General features: G+C 43.0%; 1 protein-coding gene across 2 annotated transcripts; it reads left to right on the top strand.

Moving 5' to 3' along the window:
- Positions 1-937: 937 nt before the first annotated feature.
- LOC115075287 lies at positions 938-25,286 on the top strand. 2 transcript variants are annotated; one of them, XM_029575579.1, is made up of 5 exons: positions 938-1,247; positions 13,537-13,666; positions 13,766-13,960; positions 19,895-20,065; positions 24,302-25,286. In XM_029575579.1, exons 1-5 carry the CDS (start codon positions 1,011-1,013, stop codon positions 24,778-24,780), a joined length of 1,212 nt encoding a protein of 403 aa, XP_029431439.1. In that variant the 5' UTR covers positions 938-1,010; the 3' UTR covers positions 24,781-25,286. The 2 variants fall into 2 exon arrangements, with proteins under 2 accessions (XP_029431439.1, XP_029431440.1); XM_029575580.1 differs by lacking the exon at positions 938-1,247 and adding an exon at positions 2,883-2,901.

The raw sequence follows: 25,286 nt of genomic DNA, 5'->3' as shown, positions 1-25,286 counted from the left end.
CGGTGGCCCAAATGACTGCCCTAGAACTCCAGGGACTCTGGGAGAAAACCCAAGTCGTGACCCAATGAGCCACACGGAAAGCTAAGGAAGTCACAAATAAACATCGATGGGCAGCACCCCAGATCAATATCGGAGACAAGGTTTGGCTCAGTACCCAGCGTATTAACCTCCGGGCACCTTCCATGCAGTTAGCTCCCAGTTACATCGGGCCTTTTCCCATCACCAAGAGAATTGGACCTGTTACGTATCAGTTGTGGCTGCCCTCCTCTTTGAGGATTCACAACTCTTTTTCACATTTCGCTGCTTAAACCTCTGGTCCTGATGTGGCCACACCAGAAACCTCCAGAGCCTCAAAACCTGTCCTCTAAAGACGACCAGATATACCAAGTGGAAGAAAATTAAAAAGTTTGTTTGATTCTTTCTTGGAGTGAGTCCTTGTTTCATCTATAGGTGTGAGTTTCTGGGGAATGCCCTTGGGAGAGCAGACAGGGGGGGTTCATAGAGGGAAAACCTAGATGTTGGGTCCCCCTGTCCAGCTCAGGAATCTTGCCCCTTCCAACTGGGCTTGGGGTCCACTACACTATCTTTTTGACCCATTCAGTAGTGAACTCTACCAAGAGACTGGTGCTGTGCTTCCAAACAAGCCCCAGACCCTCTTACATTGCATGTTCCCTGTCTGGGGAGATAGCAAACATCTGTATGTATGTATTTATTTATACAGAAAACATTTCCTTTCCTGGTCCTGATTTATGGTGTGGCTTTTTTTGTTGTTGTTGTTGTTATTGTTGTTTTTGCTCTCTTCAATTTTTAGCCTCGTTATTATGTTCCGGCTCACTTCACCATCAGCAGAAGTAACCTCTGCCCGAGCAAAATAAACAGCCTGCCTCCCTGATGAGAGGGAACACCCTGCAGAGGGAAGTTTTATAAGTAACTTTACCTGTCGAGCCTGCCTCTTACCAGAGAATACTTCCTTCTAGCCACACTGAAGCACCACAAACATATTTTTTTTTATGATGGATCCAGAAGAGAAAAGAAAAAGAGTCAGTTCACTAATAACACAAAAGCTTTCTGACTTATTCAAGAATTCGCTGGTTTTCAAGATGGAAGAATCGGAAGTTAAATGGACTTCTAGCGAGTACTCCTTAAAGGAGTTTGTTACAAAATTTCAGAAGTTCTTTCCTGCAATTATTAAAATTACCCAGGGGTTCCTTGGCAAGCAAGAGGTGGACAGCATAAGCTCCAGCACAGTAAGTAAAGGAGAATTATTCTACAGCGCCTGTTATTGCTGACCCCCTTCAGTGAGCCGTGGATCTTTAATAACCGTGGGGGTGCAGCAAGTGCAGTACAGACAAGGTCAGAGGACCAGAAACGGGGGAGGGGACATAGTTATAAGCTTCGTACTGTCTGAAAAATTCCCTCCTGCGAGGCGGCTAAAAGTTTACCTGGTGGGGGTTCCGCGGGCCGCATTTAGAGGAGGCGTTCCCGGGGGGGGCCGGAGGAATGGAGGTGAGGGGAATTAAACACAACTAGACTTGCATTTATTTTGCAGGGGGGAAAGCAGCTGCGCAAAAATCAAAGTGCAAATGTCCTCAAGTGCTTTTTGGCACCCGTTGCGAGTTTCAAAGTCCACGGAGCACGGGCCCTTGTGTTTCAATGCAACTGCTTTGGAAATTGTGCCCTTAATAGAGCAGTATCTGTGCTTCCGAATAAAAGAGATGGGGGGGTCTGGAATATCTTTTACCTGCTCCCTCCACCCTCAGAGAGGGTCAAGGAAGACTTGCAGCTGGAAATGCGCAATGAAATCCCCCCCAGGAAGTGCTCTGTAAGCACAAAGATTAAGGTTCTCTTTGTGTCCACGCTGAAACAAAAAAGAAATTCAAAGATAAAGAATCACGATATGAAGCAGGAGCGGGGGAGGCTGAGAGGAGAGATGAGGAAATACTTTATTGGCAGGAGAGGATGGCACATCCCTGCAATAACTGATCAGCAGAAGTAGTGGAAGCCAAAGCTGTGATTGATTTTACAATCATTCTTCTTTGTAGCTCATAGAGTTATTTGGACCCTCATAAAACCCCCACGTTACGGGGGCTGCCTAGGCCTGGGGGAATTCTGTGGTTCTGCGGAGCACAGAATTTGCACAGAATTCCCTCCCTGGGCAGAACTGCCATATTCTGCGCAGAAAATGGCATAGGAGACCCCGGCATGCCACGAAGAGAGTGCGCGCCATTTGTGGTGAAGATGAAGGCCTCGGCGTGCCATGAACGGAGCGTGTCTCTCTCTCACGCACCCCTTCACACAGGCTCTCACTCATACAAACACAATCCCTTCACACAGGCCAGCACCCTCACATACACAGGATCCCTTTTTCATCCACACCAGCTCCCAATCTCTCACACACATACACACTCCTGCACAATCTCCTCATATAGGCCCTCTCTCTCTGGCACCCACACTCAAGCACTCCCCTGCTCTCTCTTACACCACCCTGCTTACCCTCCCTGGTCTCTCTCACACCCTCCTGCTCACCCCCCTGCTCTCTCTCTCTCACTCACCCTCCCGCTCTTTCACCCCTCCCTATCTCTCACTCCTTGCCTTCTGCTCTTTCTCACACCCCTTCCCTCTCCTCTTCCCCCTCCCCTGCCTCTCTCTCACCCTCCCCTCTCCCTTCCCCCTCCTCTCTCACCCTCCCCTCCCCACCTCCCCACCTCCTCTCCATACCCCCTCTCCTCTCTCACACACACACCTCTCTACAAAACATTCACTCTCACCAGAGCCTTCATCTATGCCGTGAACAGCATTGTCGGTACGCAGGGGCCTTCATCTTCGCCGTGAACAGTACGTGCTCCATTCGCGGCAAGCTGAGGCCTTCATCTTCGCTGCAAATGACGCACTTCGTTGGCGGTACGCCAGACTTTCATCTTCGCCGTGAAAGGCATGCGCTCCGTTCGCGGTATGCTGGGGTCTCCTAATCCATTTTCTGCGCAGAATTTGGTAATTCTGTGCGGGAGGGGATTCTGCGCAAATTCTGCGCTCCGCAGTACCGCAGAATTCCCCCAGGACTAGATTGTGTACTCTCAGTACACACAGCCCATCTCAGTGAGGTTAGAGAAAGAGCCATATCAATTGCAGAACCGAAATTGTGGAACTCAGTCCCTAGAGAGTTAAGAATGCAGGCAGACTTCCTGGCTTTTAGAAAACAATTAAAAACATAGTTGTTTGAGAAGGCATTTAAAGGTTTCATTTAATCATTAAATTAACATCATATATAAGCGGACCAAATATATATGGGAGGATGATATGAAGGCATTTAATTTTCTTTTTACTTTGTTTTAACCTAATGTTTTTATGTATCATTTTATGATTTATCTATTACATTAAGTTATTAATACTTTTAGTATAATTTTTGTATTTCTATAGTTTTCCTTAATTTTATTCATTTTGTATTTTAACTGTACGTTAATTTTGTAAACCGTCATGATTGACTGTCAGAAGGACGGTATATAAAAGTTTTTAAATAATTAAGTAAATGTGTGAGAGAGAGCCTGTGTGAAGGGGGCGTGAGAGAGAGACATAGGTAGCCTGTGTGAGGGTGTATGCGTGAGAGAGAAAGGGAGCTTGTGTGGGTGTGTGTGCAAGAGAGAGGGACCCTGTATGAGGGGATGTGTGTGTGTGTGTGAGAGAGTGAGGGAGCCTGTATGAGGGCGGGTGTATGTGCACTAGAGAGAGAGAGCATGTGTGAGAGAGAGAGAGGGACAGAGAGAGACTCTGTGAAGGGGTGCATGAGAGAGAGACATAGGTAGCCTGTGTGAGGGTGTATGCGTGAGAGAGAAAGGGAGCTTGTGTGAGTGTGTGTGCAAGAGAGAGGGACCCTGTATGAGGGGATGTGTGTGTGTGTGTGAGAGAGTGAGGGAGCCTGTATGAGGGCGTGTGTATGTGCACTAGAGAGAGAGAGCATGTGTGAGAGAGAGAGAGGGACAGAGAGAGACTGTGTGAAGGGGTGCATGAGAGAGAGACATAGGTAGCCTGTGTGAGGATGTCTGTGTGAGAGAGAAAGGGAGCTTGTGTGGGTGTGTGCGCAAGAGAGAGGACCTGTATGAGGAATGTGTGTGTGCAAGAGAGTGAGGGACCCCGTATGAGGGTGTGTGTATGTGCACTAGAGAGAGAGAGCATGTGTGAGAGAGAGAGAGGGACAGAGAGAGCCTGTGTGAGGGGCAGTACTAAAAACAGGGTCAAACTCTGGGAATGCCCATAGAGTGGAAGGGGTTGAGCCAAGAGGTGGAGGGGAGAGATACTGGCAGGTGGAGGAGTTGGAGCCTGAGAGGGCAAAGTGGCCAGGAAGTAGGGAGAGGGAATGGAAGGGACACTCACAGTGAATTTCTAGGGAAATTCTGCTCAAAATATTTAAAATTCTGCATCTTTAGGTAATAACTTTTTTCTGTATTCATTTAAAATGTAATTACTTAAACACTGTCATGTAAACTGTGTTATTTTGACCAATATAAAATATGCCGAATTTTGCAAAATGTTTTAAAGTTTTTGTGTGCAGAATTCCCCCAGGAATAGCGTTGAACTGCCGGCTCTGGTAAAGCAGGTTGATATGAACAGGACCAGAGCTTATTTTACTGGCTGCTTATTTTTCATGTTTGGAATTTTAGATGGAGTTCAATTGTAAAGATTTTGCCTATTAGTGGGAATATATTTTTACAGCCTTGTTCAGCCATATTGATGATTAACAGATTTGGGGGTTGTTTTTTTTTTTAATTTTTAGATAGTTTACTCTCTTTAGCATTAGGAGTGGTATTTTCTAATTAGAAATCTGACCATTGTATTATTGAAGGAGTTCAGTTAGTACTCCATACAAATGTGAAGTGATAATAACTAAGAACAATAATTGTCTGCAATTATTTCATGCTATTTGGGAGCCAATGGAAAAATGTAACTTGCTTTCATTGGATTGCATTTTATAATGTAGATATTGCTCTCTCAGCTATTGTATTCTGATGGTATTTTTATTTTGCCTTGCATAATTTGGTTACCGACCTGGCTATTTAGAACTGTTTGGATTAAATATTGGAATTTAAAAAATGTATTAAAATGTATAGCCCACATTCTTTACAGGCACTTAAAATAACAAACATAAAATATTCAAACATAAAATCACAATAAATCACAAAAGACATGATCTGAACTGTTTCTGCATATACGGGAAACCTGATGCTAAATTGCTGTTCAAGAAATGCAATGGAACCAAAAGGCTCAATAATAATCTTAGGCTCAACTGCTACTCAACGAAAAGGTTAATTATATTCTAAGCTGACATTAAGATAAATATCTTTAATTGAACATAATAAAGGAAATAAATAAGGGCAGGTCGACTAGCATAGACTGCAGGCCCAGCCAAGGATATAAAGGATAAGGAGCGATCTCTTACAGGAGGTTGAATTTGTATAGCTGACAATTGGGAGATACCCTCAGCTTGAGTAACGTAGACAAGGACAACTGGGCACAGTCGGTGTGCCAAGTAGCCCCTCTCTGCTGATATCTACTATGTTACCATGGAGTTTGCATCCCTCACAGAAAATTAGTTCATTTTTTCATCTGCCCTTGTAATACGTTAGCAGGGTGTGCCCAGGTTTGTTGTGAGATAGCATTCTTTTAGCAGCATTAGGTAAACCAAAACTCTAATAAAAGCAGCACAGTCAGACATCACCTTTTTAATGTTTCTAATCTTAGAAATACCTGTAGTTTTCATTACAAAGTGGTATGCAGTTATTAAATCATCTAAAAACTTAAAGGTACTTCCCCCACACTAACATTGCAACCTTATTTGGGAACGATTTTATTTTATGGAGGGAAGAGAGAGGCCTCCATTGACCTTAATGAGATCCCAAATGGAAAAAAGTTTGATGACCATTGTGGAATCATTGCAGAATAGAATCATGTGCTCCATAGTATTCTAGAGACCATTATTAGTGTGTATTAATGAGTTCTGCACTTTAATGTCTCTATTGCAGACAGAAGAAATGGATGGAGATTTAATAGAGGATATTTACAAAATTGCTATAAAAAGGGAGGTGCAATTGCTAGGGGATTTCAATCTGCCGGATGTTGATTGGGATATCCTGACTATGGCGTCTTCTAGAAGCAGGGAGATCCTGGATTCTGTGCAGGGAGAACGCTCTGTCACCTGGTAATGGAACCCACACAGAAGGGAGCAATATTGGACCTGGTGCTTACCAATGGGGGCAGTGATTCTGATGTTGTATTGGATGATCATGAGATCCATTTATCCTGGATGGTGTAGCTCAGTGTTAGAGAACAAGCGATAAAGGTTCATTCAAAGACAAGGGTCCTAGACTTTAGGAAATCTAGCTGTTAAAATGGAGGAAGTATCTCAAGGAGATGTTTGTTGGATGGGGAAATCTAGGGGAAATAAAAGAACAGTGGGCAAAACTAAAAGGAGTTATTGTAAGGAAAATTAACCTTTTTGTAAAGAAAGTCAATAAAGGAACGAGGAAAAAGAGGCAGCCACGGCTTTCTGAAGAAATAGCTGAAAAGGTAAGGAAATAATGGTTAGCATCCATGAACCAGAAGAGATCTTAGCAAGAGGAAGACAGGTGACAATATCTGGAAAAGCTAAGAGAAGCTGGGAAAGTAGTCAGGAATGCAAATGGAAGAAAAAATACCAAATATGATAAAATGGAAGAGCCTTTTTATAGATATGTTAGTGTTCAGTGAAGGACAGGAGGAAGTGCAAAAGTAGCATTGTGAGACTCAGAGGTGAAGGGAGGAATATGAAGGGACTGATAAGGAAAAAGCAGAATTGCTTAACAAATATTTCTGTTCAGTGTTCACTGTGGAAGGGCCATGAGCAAGATCACATAAAATGAACACAAACAGGATTGAAACTGAGGTAAACCTCAAACAATTTTCGGAAAAGTGTGTTCGTGAGGAGCTAGCTAAACTTAGAGTAAAGTGAAGTAGCTGAGCAGGATACATCTGAGAGAAGTTCCGGCCACTCCACTGGCTGACATTTTCAATGCTTCTTTAGCGTTAGGGGTGGTTCTGGAGGACTGGAGGCAAGTAGATGTAGTTCCTTTTCACAAAAATGGGAGTAAAGAGGAGGCTGGAAATTACAGATCGATTAGTCTTCAGAGGTAGGCCTTCCTAACTCTTCTTAGCTTTCCTAGTGGATGCCTGATGAGTGAGAGTTTCTGTGGCTTTACTTGAACAGCTAGGACTGTGGGTTTAACCCCTGCTGGCCCTCACCCTTAGTTAATTGCTTCTTAAGTTTCAGCCACCAACAATTTTCCCAGCAGACCTCTTTCCTCTTCTCAGGAATCAATAGAAAAAAACGTTTCAACTTCATCCATTCCTCTGGTTCCAGACTTGCCCAGTCAGAAAGGGGCATCTCCATAGGATAAGGAGTCTTAATCTTCCCAGCTGGTTTGTTCACCTTACCAGAGAGATTGAACTGATTTCTCCAGAGAATCAAAAGGCCTAACACACACTAGTCCTGAACTGCTTGAAGGCTAACTCCAACCTCAGGACTACAGTACTGATATCGATGACTCCCTCTCAAGCCACTTTATAGACCACTTCCAAACCCATCCTCTTTGGAGGAAGATCCCTCCTATCAATTAATTATCTATGGTACCTGGATGTACTCTGCTTTGAAGTGGCTGAAAGGTGAAATATAAATCTAAATAAATAAAATAGAAATACTCCTTTTGAACTTCTCATTGCTGAAAAAATCTTCATATTTTGTTAGTGAATCCAGACAGGGATCACAAATGCATTCTTACATGCTGCAATGGAAGAATGCCGAGTCATTCCTGTTTCACAGTAATTGTTTGTTTCGCCTGGAGGCATGGAGGTCCCCACTGTACACATCCAGCTCTGATCTGAACAAATAGATTGGACCAGAATGGTACAATAAAAACATACATGCATCCTGGATTCAACTCTTGGTTGATGGAGAGTAGAAAGTGAGAGAGTTTTTTGCCTATTCATACCCTGTGAGAGTTGGAATGTGCTTCAGTGACTTTTTTTTTTTTTTAGTGATTTGTGATTCTTTAGTAATTTTAGTGATTTTGTTTTTGCTGGTTTCCCTACTCCTGTACAGTGTGGAATATACCCCTGCATTGGATGAAACTAGGAAGAGAGGAAAAAACAAATTTCCAGTTCAAATCCAGTGGTTGGAGTGTGGCATCTCTGTGCATTTGGAGATATTTGTGACCTTTGTCCTGAGAGGAACTTACTGCCTAGGAGAGGGGAAATGAAAGAATTTTATGTTTTCCCTTGCTATGCTGAGTTTTAGGACTTTCAGTCTGAAAGATCTACTTACCATTAGAGAGGAGATCTTGGAGTTTTCGAGGACATCTGAAGGGAGGAGGGATAAACTGGAGACCCTGCACTGTGTCCATCCTAGGAGAACAAGACCAGAGGATTAGATTCTGGGGAGACTGGTATGTCATTTTTTTCTGAAAAGGGAGAATCACTTAAGCTAAGAGACTTTCTTCCATTCTGGGCACCTGAAAGGAAGGATAGCCTGGGACCCAGGACCATAGACACAGATCAAGTTGGATTTGAATTTTATTCTGTTCATACATTTTATAGTGAAAAAGTGTACTTGATGACAAATGATAATCAAATGCCCTGTCTGATTTGTTCTGTTACTGGTAGTCTAAAGATTTAAGAACAGAGATTACACTGACAGAGAGACTTGTTACACTATGCCTTGAAACCTGAAGATATACTGTCCCCCATTTAGAGAATCAACTCCAGGATTTATTAGGACAATCAAGACTTAGCCTCGAGACTAAGTGTGACACCCCTTTCCCCCCTCCCTCCCATCTTCCTACCAACCATTAAACGAGGGGCTGCAGAAGTGTAGTAGGATTTTATATATCCGTCCAGTGATCAGTTAGTATCATATTGTTAGTCATACTAAGTTTGATTGCACTTGTACTATTGTTTTGCAGCTGGATGGGTTACCCAAGTGAAGGTGTAGGTTTAGAAAACATAAGCTTGAGGCTTTATCTTTGGTTCTCGGACAGTATGTGTTAGGAGTTAAGTGCAGCCCCTTGGGAATTATGGCCCTTTAGCTCAGAAACATGGTGGAGGGCCCGAAGTGATTCTCTTATAGGTTGGGCCTAGTGTGGCTGCATGGCATGCTCAGCCTGGAAGGAGGGAGACAAATACATGATGACAACTTAGCTCTCATCTTCACAGGGGCAGTCCAACAGATCCATAAGACATTGACTTGGGTGTATTCATATTTCTTCTGTTTATAATAATCTATGATGGTCATTATTTTCCAACAAACAGCATATTTATTTCTCTGTGTTATCCCTTTGGAGTGCAGAAGTGGGAGGCAAAAGCTGCTCATGTTATGCTTTTATACATTGTTTAGGGCATGGATTTTAATACTACGCCAATGAAATAATTCCTTTCAGCTCACTGATGTATGTTGTCGTTGGATACAAGACTTAAACAGAGGTTCTTTTGTGTTCAAATATTTTTATTCTAACTTTGTGTACTCTTCTAACAATGGCTTCAGCTTTATACAGAACCTTTTCATGCCAAGTAAGTTTGCCTGCTTTTACACATACTGCGCTTCAGGAAGACACCAACGCAACACCAAGTCCTTTTGGATAAATTTACCGATTACATGACTGCCCTCTATAGAAGCTGCTGGATTATTTTTATTTGTGTGCAGCCAACCCCCTTCCCAGTACCACAAAGTATGAGGGACCTGAATCCCTGCAATGTAGTGAAGATGGTGAATTGGAACCTCAGTTCAGTGTGTGGCGGCCATAAAAAAAAGCAAATGGATTGCTAGGAATGATATGGAAGTATTGTGTTGCCTCCATAATCAATACATAGTGCAACCACACCTTCAGTACTGTGTGCAGTTCTGGTTGCCCATCTCAAAAAGATGTAGCTGAAAAAGGTACAGAAAAAAATGAGAAAGGGTAGAATGGCTTCCTTATGATGAAGGTTAGGGCTCTTCAGTTTGGAGAAGAGGACACTGAGAGGAGATATGAAAGAGGTTTCTAAAATCATATTTTGCAGGGTCGTTATTTTTGGGTTTGCCCAGCCATAAAAAGGTTTTGGGATAAAAGTCGTTGCTGGGTCTGCCAGTAATGTTTGCACCAGAAGGGGTTCTGTGGCTGCGTCTTTTAAAGTGAAGAGGAAGGGATCTACTCTTTTGCTCAGAAAGGCCTGTTTGATAGGGGAAAAGTCAATCCTTTCACAAATACCCAGCAAATTGCAAAGAGCAGATCACGTCCAGGGATAAGGGATGACTTTCCCAAATCTACCTGGCTAATAATGATTTATGGACTTTTCGCCAGAAACTTGTCTGAACCCCTTTCAAACCCAGCTATGAGGGATATCTTGACCACATCCTCTGGCAACAAGTTCTAAGGGTTAATTGTGTGTGCGACCAGTCGCCACCCTCCTTTTGACATTGCAGAAATAAGCCATACGGATTAATGCAGATGGAAAATCAGAAAACAGCCCGATCTTTTAAAAGTAAGTTTAAATTGATCAGGCTATGGGACCCATATTTGCAACAGCTTTCTCCTAGAGCTAGGAATGAGGTGATCTGTGAGCATTGCAATTCTTCTGACTATCTCTGTATTGTACTGCTTGATGCGACTATGGTGTTGTTGCGATCCCCCCTGCGGCTGCGCTGCAGGAGGTCTCTTACCTTCCTCTGGAGGCCGCTCTGAAGCCAGGGCCTCGCCTGCGCATCATCCAGGACTTGCTCCAGGGCCTGAGAGGCCTAGCTGCTCCTGAGGCATGCCTGTGGCTTGCAAGCCTCAGCGTTTGGACTTCCTGTTTGGCGACGCCCTTCTCCTAGGGGCTGGCCCGCAGCTCTCCACCTGACTTATAGGACCAGCGGTGGGCGGTCCTGACTAACTCCTCCCAGGGAGTTGCCTGCAACCTCCAGTATTTAAGGACTTGCTTGTCAGTTCCTCAGGGCCTTTGATCAGGCCTTACAGTCGGCTGTAACCGTGCTGATCCAGGTCTTCCATGGTTCCTTGTCCAGTGTCTTTGCCTGATGTCTGCCCCTGTTTCTGCCAGCCGTAAGGACTTCGGATGTGAGTATCCCAGCATCGGAGTTCCTCTTCGCCTGGGTCTTCCCCGCACCCTCCTTCTCAGCGTGGTCCGCGACCAGCCTTCCTGGGCTGTGTAGGGCGCGTCTGGGACAGGGTGGTCCGCGACTCAGTCCCACGGGTGGGCTGAGTAGGGCGCCCTGATGGACAGTGCAATGTTTCCGTCCAGCCTTGTCTACAGTGTCTGCTTCAGCCCTTGCCCGGATGTCTTCCTGTCTCTGCCTTGACCTGGTTCCTGAGCCTTCTGTCCTGTTGGGCCCTGGAGTGGCCAACAGGAGGGATTCGTCCCACAGGCTCTTGAGCTTCTGCCAGCCGAGGGGGCTTCGGATGTGAGTATCCCAGCATCGGAGTTCCTGCTCGCCTGGACCTTTCCTGTGTCTCGCTTCAGCCCTTGTCCTGATGTCTCCGTCTTGCTTCAGCCTGCTTCTGCCCCGTCTGATGTCTTCAGTTTAAGGACTCTGTCTGCCCTCGCCTCTGTCCGGCCTGCTGCCCATTGCCGTTCCCTGCGGCGGGTCCGAAAGGGCCGGGAACAGTCGGAGGACCGTTCACTAGTCAACTTCCCCGTGTTGGCTACCATGGGCATGCAGGTCCGGCTGAGGGCCGGACTCCCTGTTTCTGTTCCTGCCTGCCTGGCTCACCATGCCTGCTCAGCTCACCTCCCACGGTGTGGCCTTGGGCTCCTCCTGGGGTCCTGCCGTGGCCCAAGGGCTCACCACCCGCCCGAGACGACCGCGCCCGCGCGCGCTCGTAACAGGTGTGGGGTATTGGAGTTATCATTATTTCTCTCTCAACAACAGAGTATCTTTCTCACATAAAGGGAGGGGAGATGGAAGATGAGGGGGGAGCATGGATGAGTAGCAGTGAAATGTATATTGGGGGGGGGGGTTGTCTACATCTTGAGGGTGGGTTCAATGTCTCCAGGTGCAGACGTACATCTTAATTCCTTACCTATGGATAGGGAAGGTGGGGTGGCAGGGCAGGGAGGGGGTAAAAATGGCCTATAACAAAACATATTGTTCTTTATGACTGTTGCCTTTAGGCTGCTTGATATGTATCAGAAACCAATGTATGCCAAGCATCTGTTTCTTATTCATTTTCAATAAACAGTATTAAACAACATCAAACAATCATATTTTGTGTGGAACAGACAAGCAGGGGAAGGTAGGTTTGCCTTTCCAAATAGTACATGGAGTACTGGGTACTACATGAAACTAGCAGATAGCAGATTTAACACAAATTGGAGAAAATATTTTCTCACTCCACACATAATTAACCCTTAGAACTTGTTGCCAAAGGATGTGGTCAAGATATCCGTCATAGCTGGGTTTGAAAGAGGTTCAGACAAGTTTCTGGCGAAAAGTCCATAAATCATTATTAGCCAGGTAGATTTGGGAAAGCCATCACTTATCCCTGGACGTGATCTGCTCTTTGCAAATTACTGGGTATTTGTGGCCCTGATTGGCCACTACGGTGACAGGATGCTGGGCTCAATGGACCTTTGGTCTGACCCAGCATGGCATTTCTGAATATTCTTATAGGTTGAGATTCCCATTACCTTACTTTTATTTTGGTAGTTTACAGTAATTCTGCCCAATCACTGGACCAAATATTTACAAATGGCAAATGAATCCATACAGTTGATATTCTTATTCATAGCAATAGGTTATCATGTACTCTATTTTTTTTTATAGTAAGCAATACACAGATTCAATTTAATTATGGAGCAAACTCCTGCTTCTCTAGGTGGAGGTGTTGTATTCCACTGATATTCTTTGATGTCTGAGATGCTAGTCTCCCAATTCAACAGTGCAAGTCTTTTGGAGTTACAAAATAAGAATCCAGTTGTGTTCTCAGTGTATTACTTTTAGACCACTAGATCAGTACACTTGGGCTATTGCCTTTTTCCCATCACAGAGATATCAAGCCTGCTTTTGGTGATCATCACTGTTCCTATGCCCCTTGGCATTTTGACAAAACAGTAGACCTTTCAGTGACTTTCTCCGTAACCTATCTAGTCTGTGCTCACTGCTGCTCACTGCACCAACCAGACAGAGTCTGGTGCTGTTCTTTGGGCTGCACCAACTTCAACTCCTCTGTAAATCAACTCTCTTGAATTCTCTCTGTAATGCCAGTACCCCCCCTAGTGGCCTGATTCATTCCTGCTTTTACTTCAGGGATGAAAAAGATTGGTCTGTTCCTTGGTTCTGACTAATTGTGATGGTACAGTGGCCTTATGTCCTTTCCAAATTAGTCAGAACCAAGGAGGCTCAAGCCCATCCATTTGGAGGCTAAGAGGTTTCAGGCTGAGTGACAATGTCATTTGCATTGGGACCATCCCTTGCAAAGTCTTCTTAGGTAATACAAACTACCATGTGGAGAGAAAGTAAAGCCATCTCCCTTCTTATTTCAGATCGTCAGAGTTCATTCTCTTTACTCACAGAAGAGAGCTATTGCTAAATCTGCTACTGGGAAAATTTTTTCTCTGCCTGTCAAGATGAAGAAAATGAAGTTTATCGTGATGAATCCAACTGCTCCAAGAGGTTACATTAGTATAATTTAAATGTTTAATTCCATGGAACAATTTCAGATTCATACAAAATCTATTTAATCAAACAGAGCTTTGTTGCAACTTCTTGCAGATGCGACTGGAGAGTCAGCTCTCACCCTGAAAAACATATTGTCCACGTATAGCTTGCCTGTAGCTATTCTTCCTTCACTGGCCCTTACCTTTAAAGAAAAAAACAGCTCATACTGTGAGGCTCAGACAATGGATGTCCTCACTGTTGAAGATACTTATGAGGAAGACTTTTTACTTGGACATCCTATAGAACAAGGTATGTCGGAGGGTATCTGGCTGTGAGAGACAGGGGAGGGCGGTCATGAGGCGCAGGGACAGCTGCATTCAGTTTTCGGAGCGTGTTCTCCTTGAAAATACAATTTTAATTTCTTCTCACTACTTCTGCGGGCCCTGCTCCTGCTTCCAGACCCACCTCAAAAATAAAGAGAAGGATAATAGAATTACTTGTTGTTTGTGTGAATGTGGAGATAAATGCAGTTTTACAGATTTTATTTTTCCCTCCTTATTTTTGGCTGCCCAGAAAATCCAATTTTCTCCTTTCCCAATTCTCCTGCTCCTTTTTTTTTTTCCTCCAGGAAAACATTTCCTACTCCTCCTTGGCTTAGGAATAATTCCAAACCAGAAAGTTTGTGCTGAATTAAGCACTCTCACCAAGACAAATTAATTCAGGTCTTCCCTGTCTCAATTCCATCAAGCAACCCTGGGTAAACACTCCTCACTTTTTCACTGCCTAGAGGCAAATGTTTTGTCCCTAATATTAACAAATTCTATAAAATTCTTTTTCACTCAATGCACAATGAAGTTGTGGAAGGTGTTGCCAGAAGATATGGTCAAGGCAACACATATGGTGGGTGTAAAGAGGTTTGGTCCAGAGCTATGTAGACTAGAGAAAGCCATTGCTATCTCCGGGAGGAAGTAACAGGAAATAGATCAGATTTTTGGGCTCTGCCAGGTACATGTGACCAATGTCAGAGAAAGGGTGCTGGGCTTGATTGACCTTGCTCTGACCCATGCATGGCATTTCTTATGTATGGCACATACCAATGACGCTCTCCAGAACTGGTAGGCATCAATATCTGATTAAAAGGTGAATTTTAAAAGCCCGACACATGCATCAATTAAGGGATGAGGGCAAAAGTCAGGCTGGCACGCGCCCACTGAATTTTAAAAGCCGCCGAGATGCATGCTGATCTCCAGCAGAGCGCACATCTCACTCGGATTTGAAAAGGGAGGGGGATGGAGTCTGGGTTGGGCATGGGCGTTTCCCAGCAGGGCCACGAGATGCGCACGCAAATACTTACTCACCTGGACACGCGCCCAGGTCAAGTGCCACGTAAGTTTACTTTTGCTATTGAGGAGATGTAAGTTAAAAAAAACCCAAAAACTAGCCATCCATTAGGGGTTTTAAGGGTTTGGGGTAACTGGGGGCTATTAAACTAAGGGGGTTTGGAGGACCTAGCTCTTAACTGGGCGAACTGGTGGATGAACTGGTGAAACTGGCAATGATATGGGCGCACACCCTTTTTAAAATCCCCCAACTTTCGCAATAGAAACAGGATTTGTGCAGCTACGCATGCACCTCTTTAAAAATTGGGTGCACATGCGACTGCACCCAGGCTATTTTATAACATGCACTCATATGTGCACCCAAGTTATAAAATGGCCACGTCCCTGGACATGTTCCAGCCCACACATGCCAATGTGCGTCCACGCACCGGTTTGAAAGTTACCATCTTAGAATGTACTTATAAATAATTTTTAGTAAACAACCACAGTGTGGGTTACACTTTGTATTTGATTAGTCCGCATGCTAAGATTATATACCAATGAGTTAATGAATGGAAAATAAACAGAAACTGAAAAAATAAGGAAAAAAAAAAAACCGGGTAGTTGTGAATTGTGAATGTCTCCACTGCCCAGTATATGCCAGTTTCAACTATTTATTTTTATTTAAAACTTCTTATTAAGTACTTCCCTGGCCCAAGCAGGCCACCCACAGTGAAGTACAACCCCCCAAAAAATTACAATCCACAAAACAAACTAATTATTAACCTCTTGCAAAATTGATTTTCAGCATTGTTGTCCTCAAGACTGTCTTCAATGCTTGAAACACCAATACAAGAAGCTTAAATTGTGAACAGGCCTTGATAGAAGGCCAATGCAAAGAATGCAAGATGGGAGAGAGAATCCAATCTAGTAAATGCTATAATTACTCTGGCTGCCACATTCTGTGTTACCTGTATCCTATGTATGAGTCGCTCAGGGAAGCCCATGCATAGACCATTACAGGAGTCCACATGCAATGCAATCATAGCTTGGGTTACCATCTTAATAGATTTCAAATCAAGAAAGGGAAGAAGCTTCCTAACCAATCTCAATTTCCCAAAAACAGTACAAATTATATGTGAAATATGAGACTCTAAATCAAAATCAGGGTCAAAATTGATTCCTAAATCTCTCCCTAAATGGGAAAAATTTAAATTATTTGAGTCCACATCGACTAAGACAGGAAAAATATCCAAACCATTGTATTCTATTTTCAGGATCTTGATGTTCTTAAAGTTCAGTATTACAAAGACATATATGCATATGAAGTCATTCTCCTGTATTACTACAATATTGTGCTGCATTGAATTCACCAGTTAAAAGGATTTGAGAAATTTCTGCTTTGTATGCAAGTGTTACTGTGGGACATCGAGTGGTATTTCCCTGGCTGAAGGCACAAAGTCACACTGAATCCAGCCTTTTTGAAAATAGGTTTAACTTTTATTTATACAGTCAACACAGCATAACACTGGACTGCCTACCTTAGCAGTATTCACATACATACAGGGTTTGTACACAGCCTTGCCTCTGGACAGTATACATTCACTCCCTTCTAATTTGGACAGAATCACTTTACAGGAGCTGCCTCTCCTGGAGACATGGGGGCCTCCTGAACCCAGCTGGACTTACACTCTTGTGCTCCTGAGCTGGTCCCACCCTCAGGCCTCTCCCCTTCTCCTCAGGGTCCCGCCCACAGAGCTCTCACCCTCTGTGGGGTTTAAGGTGGATTAGGTATTTAGCCTAGTCCTGCACATACAATAAGGGGGAAAATGGGATCATTCCGCTACAGTCACAATCTGCTATCTAAGGGGATATCTTTCAAAATTGCTCGCGTGCATCCATATACACAAGTATATGGGCACATGGTAATTTACCACTCTATTTTATAACCTATTCACAAATAATATGCACATTTTATAAAATATGAGTACATATGCACGCACAAATGCTCACATATGTAAAAAACCGTGAGCTGAATAAGTTCGAATTTATATAGATGAATGCCGATTTATCCGACTAAGTAACAGCACATAGCCAGATAAGTCTGAAAAGCAATATTTAGATAGGAAAGTAGTGCTTTTCAGACTTATTCAGCTAAGTAAGCCTGCAGCTACATAGCTGGATAAATTGGAATATAGCCAGACAAATGCCGCTACTTTTCCAGATAAGTTCAAATTTGTCTGACTAACTAGTGACAAAGGTGCTATTTAGCCAGATAAATCATAATTTAGCTGCATAAGTGTGCACAAGTGATATACCCACATATTTGTACTTTGAATTTTGAAGGGATAAGGGACTAGATTTTACACATGTTATTTAGGTGCATTTAACCCCCATAAGTCGTATTTTACACGCGTTAAGTCAGGGGATTTTATAACATTTATTTATTTGTTTGTTTTTATATACCAACATTCACCCAGGGCTATCACATTGGTTTACATAATATTTAGTGAGATAGTGTGATAACAGGTCATACTATCTTTACATTGAGGCATTGTAAAATTACAGCGATGTAAGGTTTTGTAACTTATTAAATTATTACATTGTAAAATAAAGGCGATTTGTTATCTTAACAATATAACAGCTAACGTTGATTAGACTGTTGAGAGATCTCATTATGGGTTAGAGATCTGTTTGGTATGGCTGGTTGGGGATGACATGGGGTTAACTGTTAGCTGGGTAGGTTTTTTGGAATAGCCATGTTTTTAGTGATTTCTTGAAGTTCTGTGCTGAGGGTTCCATTCTGAGATTTGCCGGTAGTTTTGTTCCATAGTGTGGGGCCTGCTATTGAAATTGCTCGATCTCGCGTTGAGGCGAGGGGGGCCTGTTTGCTGGATGGGATGGAAAGTAATCCAGTGTTATTGGATCGTAGGTTTCTTTGGGAGGTGGATGGATGAAGGGTGTCCCTTAGCCAGTCTGTCTTTTCGTTGCTGAGGGACTTGTGCATTAGGGTAAGGGCTTTATATTGTATTCTTTGTGCTATGGGGAGCCAGTGGAGGTCTTTTAGTATGGGGGTGATGTGTGTGGAGCGTTTGCTGTTTGTGAGTGATCTGGCTGCCGCATTTTGTAGTAATTGGAGGGGCTTGAGGGTGGAGGTTGGAAGCCCAAGGAGGATGGAGTTGCAATAGTCGAGTTTGGAGAAAATGAGGGCTTGGAGTACTGATCGATAACCTTGAATGAGTAGTAGTGGTTTGATTTTTTTGAGGACTTGTAGTTTGAAGTAGCCTTCTTTTATTATGGTGTTGTTGTAGGTTTTCAGGTCGAGCTGGGAGTCTAAGGTGACGCTTAGGTTTCTTGCAGTTGTAACGAGATGGCTCATGCTTTGCGTGGAGGGGCCGTCTTGAATATTCCATGCATGCATGCACGCAGCAATGAAATAACCAGTTTTACCAATTAGTCTACCAGTTTGCCCATCTGCAGATCGTAAAGACCCTCCTGGATCTTCATTCGGAAGTCCCCCCCATTTCACCCACATCCCCCACCCAATCATTGTTTCACTTTTGAGATGTTTACAATCACGTGTTTCAGAAATTGAGCAGGAGTAAATATATGCAAATAAGAGACTTACATGTGTCACTCTGGCAGGTTTTGAAATAGCAATTTATGCACGTAAATGTTTTTCCCGCCCCAGAACACTGCTGGCCTGCCCCTTTTTTAAATACACAGATTTACTCACAGACCCTGTTTTATGTGTGTATTTCACGGTTTTGAAAATGCTGTATATTTGCGTGTGCCCTTTTTTGTGCACTGACGTTCTATTTTTTATGTGTGCATCTTCTGAAAATTCACCTTTAAGTTTTGAAAAAATTGTGAAGGCAGTTATTTCGACAGGCTTTTAATTTATTATTTTGATTTCAATGCCTATTATAATGTCTTTTATTGCTTGATTGTAAGCTTGATTGTAAAAAGATTTTGCGATGTACATTTTTTACAATCCAACAAGATGCTGTGCCCTTCCCAGCATGCTCGGCTTGATGAAACTAGGGACAGGGCTTTCTCTGTTGCCTCCTGTCTATTATGTAACTCTATTCTGCAGGAATTACATCTATTAACCCGTACCAAAACCTTCAAAATACTATGAAAAACATATCTGTTTAGGCTGGCTTATGATTAGAATACTTTCTTTCGTTGAGCTTCTCTTTATGATTTTGATTGGCAGAACTAACTGTATCATGTTTTTGTTTGTTATGTTTTATTAACATATCCACTTCAAACAATGGGCCTCATTTTCTAAGCGGCTCGCATGCGATAAGGGACCTTTCGCACGCGAAAAGTCCCTTATCGCGTGCGATACCAGGATGGGGGCGGAGTCGGCCCTGGAAGAGGAGGAGTCGGGGCGTCACCGGGGCCGACTCTGTGCCAACGCCGCGGACAGCGAAAAGGTAAGGCCCTTTTCGCATCCTATTTTGCTCCCAATAGCTACACCTCCTATGGTGGCGCTATTGGGTGCGAAACCGGCAGCGATCGCACCGCAACGGTGCGATCGCTGCCGGCTAGCGCAGGCCCGCCCCCTGTTTCGGCTCCCCGCCCCTCATCTTCTAAAGTATCGCAGGCCTGCAATACTTTAGAAAATGAGGCCCAGATTTTGGTAATGAAGCAGAATATAAATTATTGTAAATAAATACATTTGCTTTGTATGTTTTTATTGTTCAGCACCTAGAACCTAGGCAATGGAAGAATATAAGAGAATTAATTATGTTGTGTGTTTATTATATTTGGTTTTATGATGCTACTGTATTTTAATTTGATTTGCTGTTCATTGCTTTGATCATGTTATGAATGATTGATTATAAAAATAAAATAACAAATAGCATGGTACATAGTGGGATTTGTTGATTTTTATTTTTCATTTCTTTTTATGAAGGTGACCTATTGATAAAGACACCAATTGTGATCCCAATGTACATGAAACACATTAGTCTAGTTATGGCGGAGGGATTTTTGCAGGGAGACCTGGAGAAATGGAATACCCTCTGTAACTTCTATGACAAGCAGGTCCAAAGCAAAGGCAACATGGAACATTATAAACTTGAAGGTATGGAAAAACATGCAGCAATAAATCAGCAAGGCTGTCATGGGAGCAGAAAATGCAATCACTCCCTTTAGCTGGTGCGGCAGAAGATACAGAATCTATTTCCTCTGAGGAATTTGGTGCTGGTGACAGCTACCAGGTTGATAGCACCATTAGTGAGTTATCCATAGGAGAGGGGCAGCACTGGAGGGGTGGGGGAAGGGGCATAAGTTCCCCATTTCACTCAGCCCTCGTTCAGTCTCCATAGCCCTTTCCTAATTGAGTCTTCTGTTGATATTGCCAAGGATACCATTTGCAATGGTTTTTAAATTTTAATGTTGTGGACACCTGTCCAGAATTGTAGCCAGGCAGTTTTGCCCTATGGACAAGTGAAAAACTGCGCCCTCGTCCATTATGCAATACATGACATCACAAGTTGGAAAACTGTTAAATGGTTGTACAGCAATGCCCAGGGCAAACCTTACAGCCTTGAGCCCCACCCCCATCCCATCATTCCCTCCCTACACACACTTATGCATTTTTAATAGATTTTATATGAAAAAGGATATTCAAAGTACAGTCTTTTGAGGTAAAATATAACATACAGTATGTATATTATATTTACATGTACTGGATTTTATCTTTGTGTGTGTTAATTGTGAATTGCTTTGAGCATTGGAATATGCGATTGATAACTTTTTAAAAATGTTTTAAAATGTTTGGGTACTTGCCAGGGACTTGCGATCTGGATTGGACACTTGGAAACAGGATGCTGGGCTTGATGGACCCTGGTCTGACCCAGTATGGCAACTTCTTATGGTTTTTAAAAAATAAAATAAATAGGGGATTCAAGATGGCCGACAAGCATGAACCACTCCTCTCTTCACCGCAAGCTTTCCTATTTTGGATTACCTTTATGGGCAGTAAAGAACTATCTGTGTTTGTCTCCATACTCCAGCCTAGCTGGTGGTCCCTCTCATGATAATCTCCTGGGGGTGCTGTCATCTGCCATCGGCCCAAGGATTCACCAAGTTCCATTAAGTGTTTATTCCTTACACTACTAGAGCGGTATCATACAGACTGCCACTCTGTGGGAGTCAACCCACAACAGATCATTATCTCCGCCTATGGAGTATTACAAATTGCTAGCTCCTCCCTTTGGGGGAGCAGCATTGATCTGATTGTTCACTCCTCCCCTCTGGAGGAGTAGATCTATAACTGATTGTTAACTCCGCCCCCCTGGAGGGTGATCAATAACAGTATGACTTGGCTACAGAAGAAGTACACATGGCTGGATTTAGACAAAGGCAACACAGGCAGGTGTCTAGAGCACCAAATTCTGAAGGCACCCAAAATCTTGGACTCCCTCTGCTGCTCTTTGAATTTCCTACCCCCAGTCCTCTGCCTATGGGCGCTATAATCTTAAATCTGGCCCTGACTGCACAGGTACATATAAGAGGCATTCCCAGCTCCCTGAAGCTTACAATCTAATCAAGACAAACAAATAGGTATTTGGAAAGAGACAGGGATGAGGGCTCCTGGTAGGTTACCGGATGAAGTTCAATTGAAGACAAGGATCACTTTTACCTAATTGGGAAGTATCAACAGACTTTGCACTTAAGTAAAGTGGACCTCTTTGAGGGTGATTTTATAACTGTGCAGCAAACTTAATTTATATAAGAACCCTTTGAAAATTTCTGGGTAAGTGCCCTGGAAGACACACAAACTCACCAACACAAAGTCACACCTGTTCTACCGAGAACATAACTTGTGCGGGTGAATCAATATTCAAAAAGCTTTGGCTAAGTTCAGGACCTAGCTGAATAAACTGGGATTTAAATATGGAACCACCACCACCATTATCTGAATAAGTTTTAACCAGGTACGTCATTAGCTGGCTACAAGTCAGCTGGATACAAAAGAGGCAGTACGGGAACATTCCAGGGGCGGGGCTTCATCTTAGCCAGGTAGTGCTGATCATCAGGGTTTAGCCAGCGGTCACGTGAAAAATAGTCCTAATGTTATTTGGGTACAAGTACCTGGCTAATTTTAACCTTAGTCTGCTGTATTCAGAATAAAGCTCATTAAGAGGTAGATTTCAGAAGCATTGCTCGTGCAAAAATGGCCACATACACACGAATGTGGGCTGCACGCAAGCGATGTGAATTTTAAGATTCCGCGAAGTATGCGCGTACATACCCATGCGCATGTCGAGATTAAGGAGGTGGGAAAGGGGCGGGGAATGGGCATTCTGGGGCGTGGCTAAGACTTGCACATGTAACGCCGAATTTTTAAAAAGCTGACCATGGCGTGCATTCATGTTTTATCCGCGTAACTTTGCTGCAGGTCCTGATGAGGAGCAGGTCTAGGGATCTCGAGTTTTAGGGCTTTCAGCACAGCATGAAGGTTCAGGATCAAGTGGGGTGGCGTTCAGGATGAAGAACCAGAGGGGTCTTGAAGATCTCAATATCAACTGGACAAACTGGTGAACTAATTGGAAAAACTGGTTTTTCCCTTGCGCTAGCGTGATTTAAAATCCACCTGCACACAAGCGTAAAAGCCACTAAAGCCCTAGCGGAAATACGCGCAGGACATTTACTTGAGCTGCCTTTTAAGATTACACGCGCACGTGCAGCAGGGGGATTTTAAATGATACGCGTGCCCTTGCACGCACGATATAAAATCTCAGCATATCTCCGCTCGTGCGCCGATATGCACATTTATGGGCGCGTGCGCGTTCCTTTTAAAATTGTCCAGTAAGTGATTTAAAAAAGCAACCTTCTGGGCCAGCAGGCCTGTTCCCCCCCCCCCCCCCTCCCCCAAAAAATAACTAAAAATTATGTTGGGCCATAATACCTGATTCTCCAATCCCTCCAGCCCCCCAGAAGAATGACAGCAGCTCGAGGTCAACCCCCCTCCCCCGACTTGAAAAACCAAAGTTGGCTCCAGAACCCCTCCTAACACCTTCCCTGCCCACATGCAATCCTTATTGCCCCCCTCCTGCCCCACCCAGAACCCCTGAAAACCTGCAAGGCTGCCAGGAACTTGGTGCAATTTAACTGCTCCTGGCAGCTGCAGTACAATTGTAGATTTTGGGGGGGCTTCTGGATGGAGTAGGAGAATGGGGCCTGGAGCCAACCTTGGTTATTCATATCGGGAGAGAGGGATGGGGATCTTAGGCCACTATAGCACTTCACTTGTTGCCATTCTTTTGAGGGGGGATTTGACACTGACGTTTAATTAGTTTGGTGGGTGGGAGATCAGGCCCGCTGGCCACGAGGGGTTATTTTTTTGTGTGTGTGTCACTTAACCAGCACAACCTAAGATATCTCTGCAGGCATCACCATAGCTTTAAATGGCTGAAAACAATTCATTTATTTATTTGCTTTTATTTGAGTTTGATTATCGCTTCAATTGTAGATATATAAAAAGTGTTAAATCATAATGACTTTTGAAGCTATTAAAATATTTATTTATTTGTTTGTTTTTGTTTATTTTTTTATTTGATATTTTTTATATACCAATAGCCGTTTACACATCGTACCGGTTTACATGGACCAAAATGGAAAGCCACAAAAAGGGCGTATCCTTTACATAAAACATAGAACAGTGATTAAACAAAATAAATAGTGATAAACAGAATAAACAGAGATCAACAAGATAAAAGTAAAACATCGAATGCTAACTTTGGTTCAGCAATTAAACCAGGAAGATAATAAATATATATATAGCTTATATAAGTACGAATGGCATATTTACATTGCAAATAATTGGCAAGAGGTTCAAGGGGGAGAGAATTAATTTGACAGGTGATTAAAGGGTAAAGGTATAAGATCTGGAGAAAGGAAGAAACACTAATGGGTGAGCGACTGAAACAAGTTGGGAAGGGGCACTTGGGAAGCTGAGGGTGAACAGAGGTAGGTCAATTGAGGAATTTAGGTTAAGGCTTGCTGAAACAGCCAGGCTTTTAATTTTTTTTTAAACTTGGGTATAAAGGTTTCAGTGCGGAGTTCATGTGGCATAGAATTCCAGAGGGTAGGGCCAGCCAGAGTTAATATGAAAAAGAGCCACTTTCTTTCTCCATTGCATTCTTCCTGCACTGGCAAAATTAAATACTGCTAATTTTGCATGGTGAAGCCATCCTAAATACAATAATGTAGGGTTGTTTTTTTTTAATTCGAATGTATACTGTTGACTGGATAAAAATATACTGAAAAAGTATGTTCATTAACAACTTATTTGGCATTCTCTCTTCAACAGAAATTATGTTGTTGGACAAAAACGACATATCCAAGCAACAGAATTTGTACAACGAAGTTGAACCCATATACATTGACCTTAACCTTTTTATGGAGCCCAAGTTTGAAGAATATGCCCTTGATAACTTTTCAGAAGAATCAAAAGCTGGTGTAACGGCAGAAGTCGTTCTGCCTCCTCTGATCCCATCTCCAGTAATGCCCACAATACCAGTGAGCAAGAACCAAAGAATCCAACACATCAAAGAGATTCCAAAGGATCTGCACCATTTAGATGTGGAGGAAGTTTGTGATTGCTTGTGTCTACTGAACATGAACCAGTACAGGGAGGCCTTTCGAGAAGGGCAGATTGATGGGCAGCTGCTGTTTGATCTGGATCAGGAGATGATGCAAAAGTGCCTGGGGATGAATAACCTGCACATAGCCAAGCTGCTAAAATTCAGAGATGGGTGGAGGCCAAACGTGAAGGAGGAGACAAGTTAAAAACAAAAACAACAAGAAAGGCCAAGGATGATTGAGTTAAGCCTTCATCTAAAAGACTTGGAACACAGATTTTAGACACCCAAACCCGATCCTATATTGACAAGTCACTGAGTTAACATCACACAAAAATGTATGTGAATTTTAAACTGTCTGATTTTAGTTATGCTCTGTGGTGAAAATAAGATTTCTTTTGTCACAGTGAACGTTTTCACGATTTATGGCATCAATTTCTCATTTCTCTTAGACTATAATACTATGAAAGCCATTTTTTGAAATTTGTTTTAATACTTTTTTCTCCAGCAGCTGTAATATACTGCAACAGGAGAAAGTTATAAAGGGAACCTTATGATCAAATATGTAGCACTGATTAAGCTTCTGTTGTTGGCTTTGTAAGCTGAATATGAATAGTGCCATAGAATTAAAGGTAAAGTCTCTGTAAGACTTTCCTTCATGAAGTTCAGGAATTGCCATTCAACTCAAGATTAAAAACTCACTTTTTCAAAATA

The sequence above is a fragment of the Rhinatrema bivittatum genome, chromosome 13, assembly GCF_901001135.1.
Source record: "Rhinatrema bivittatum chromosome 13, aRhiBiv1.1, whole genome shotgun sequence".
Classification (NCBI taxonomy): Eukaryota; Metazoa; Chordata; class Amphibia; order Gymnophiona; family Rhinatrematidae; genus Rhinatrema; species Rhinatrema bivittatum.
The sequence above is the reverse complement of the archived record's forward strand: the minus strand, read 5'-3'. Positions and strand labels throughout refer to the sequence as shown.

Excerpts from the sequence above, each read along its gene's own strand:
- LOC115075287 (XM_029575579.1), top strand. The coding sequence starts at position 1,011 with ATGATGGATCCAGAAGAGAAAAGAAAAAGAGTCAGTTCACTAATAACA. Across the intron at positions 13,667-13,765 it reads GAATCCAACTGCTCCAAGAG|ATGCGACTGGAGAGTCAGCT; the intron begins GTTACATTAGTA and ends AACTTCTTGCAG. Across the intron at positions 13,961-19,894 it reads TGGACATCCTATAGAACAAG|GTGACCTATTGATAAAGACA; the intron begins GTATGTCGGAGG and ends CTTTTTATGAAG.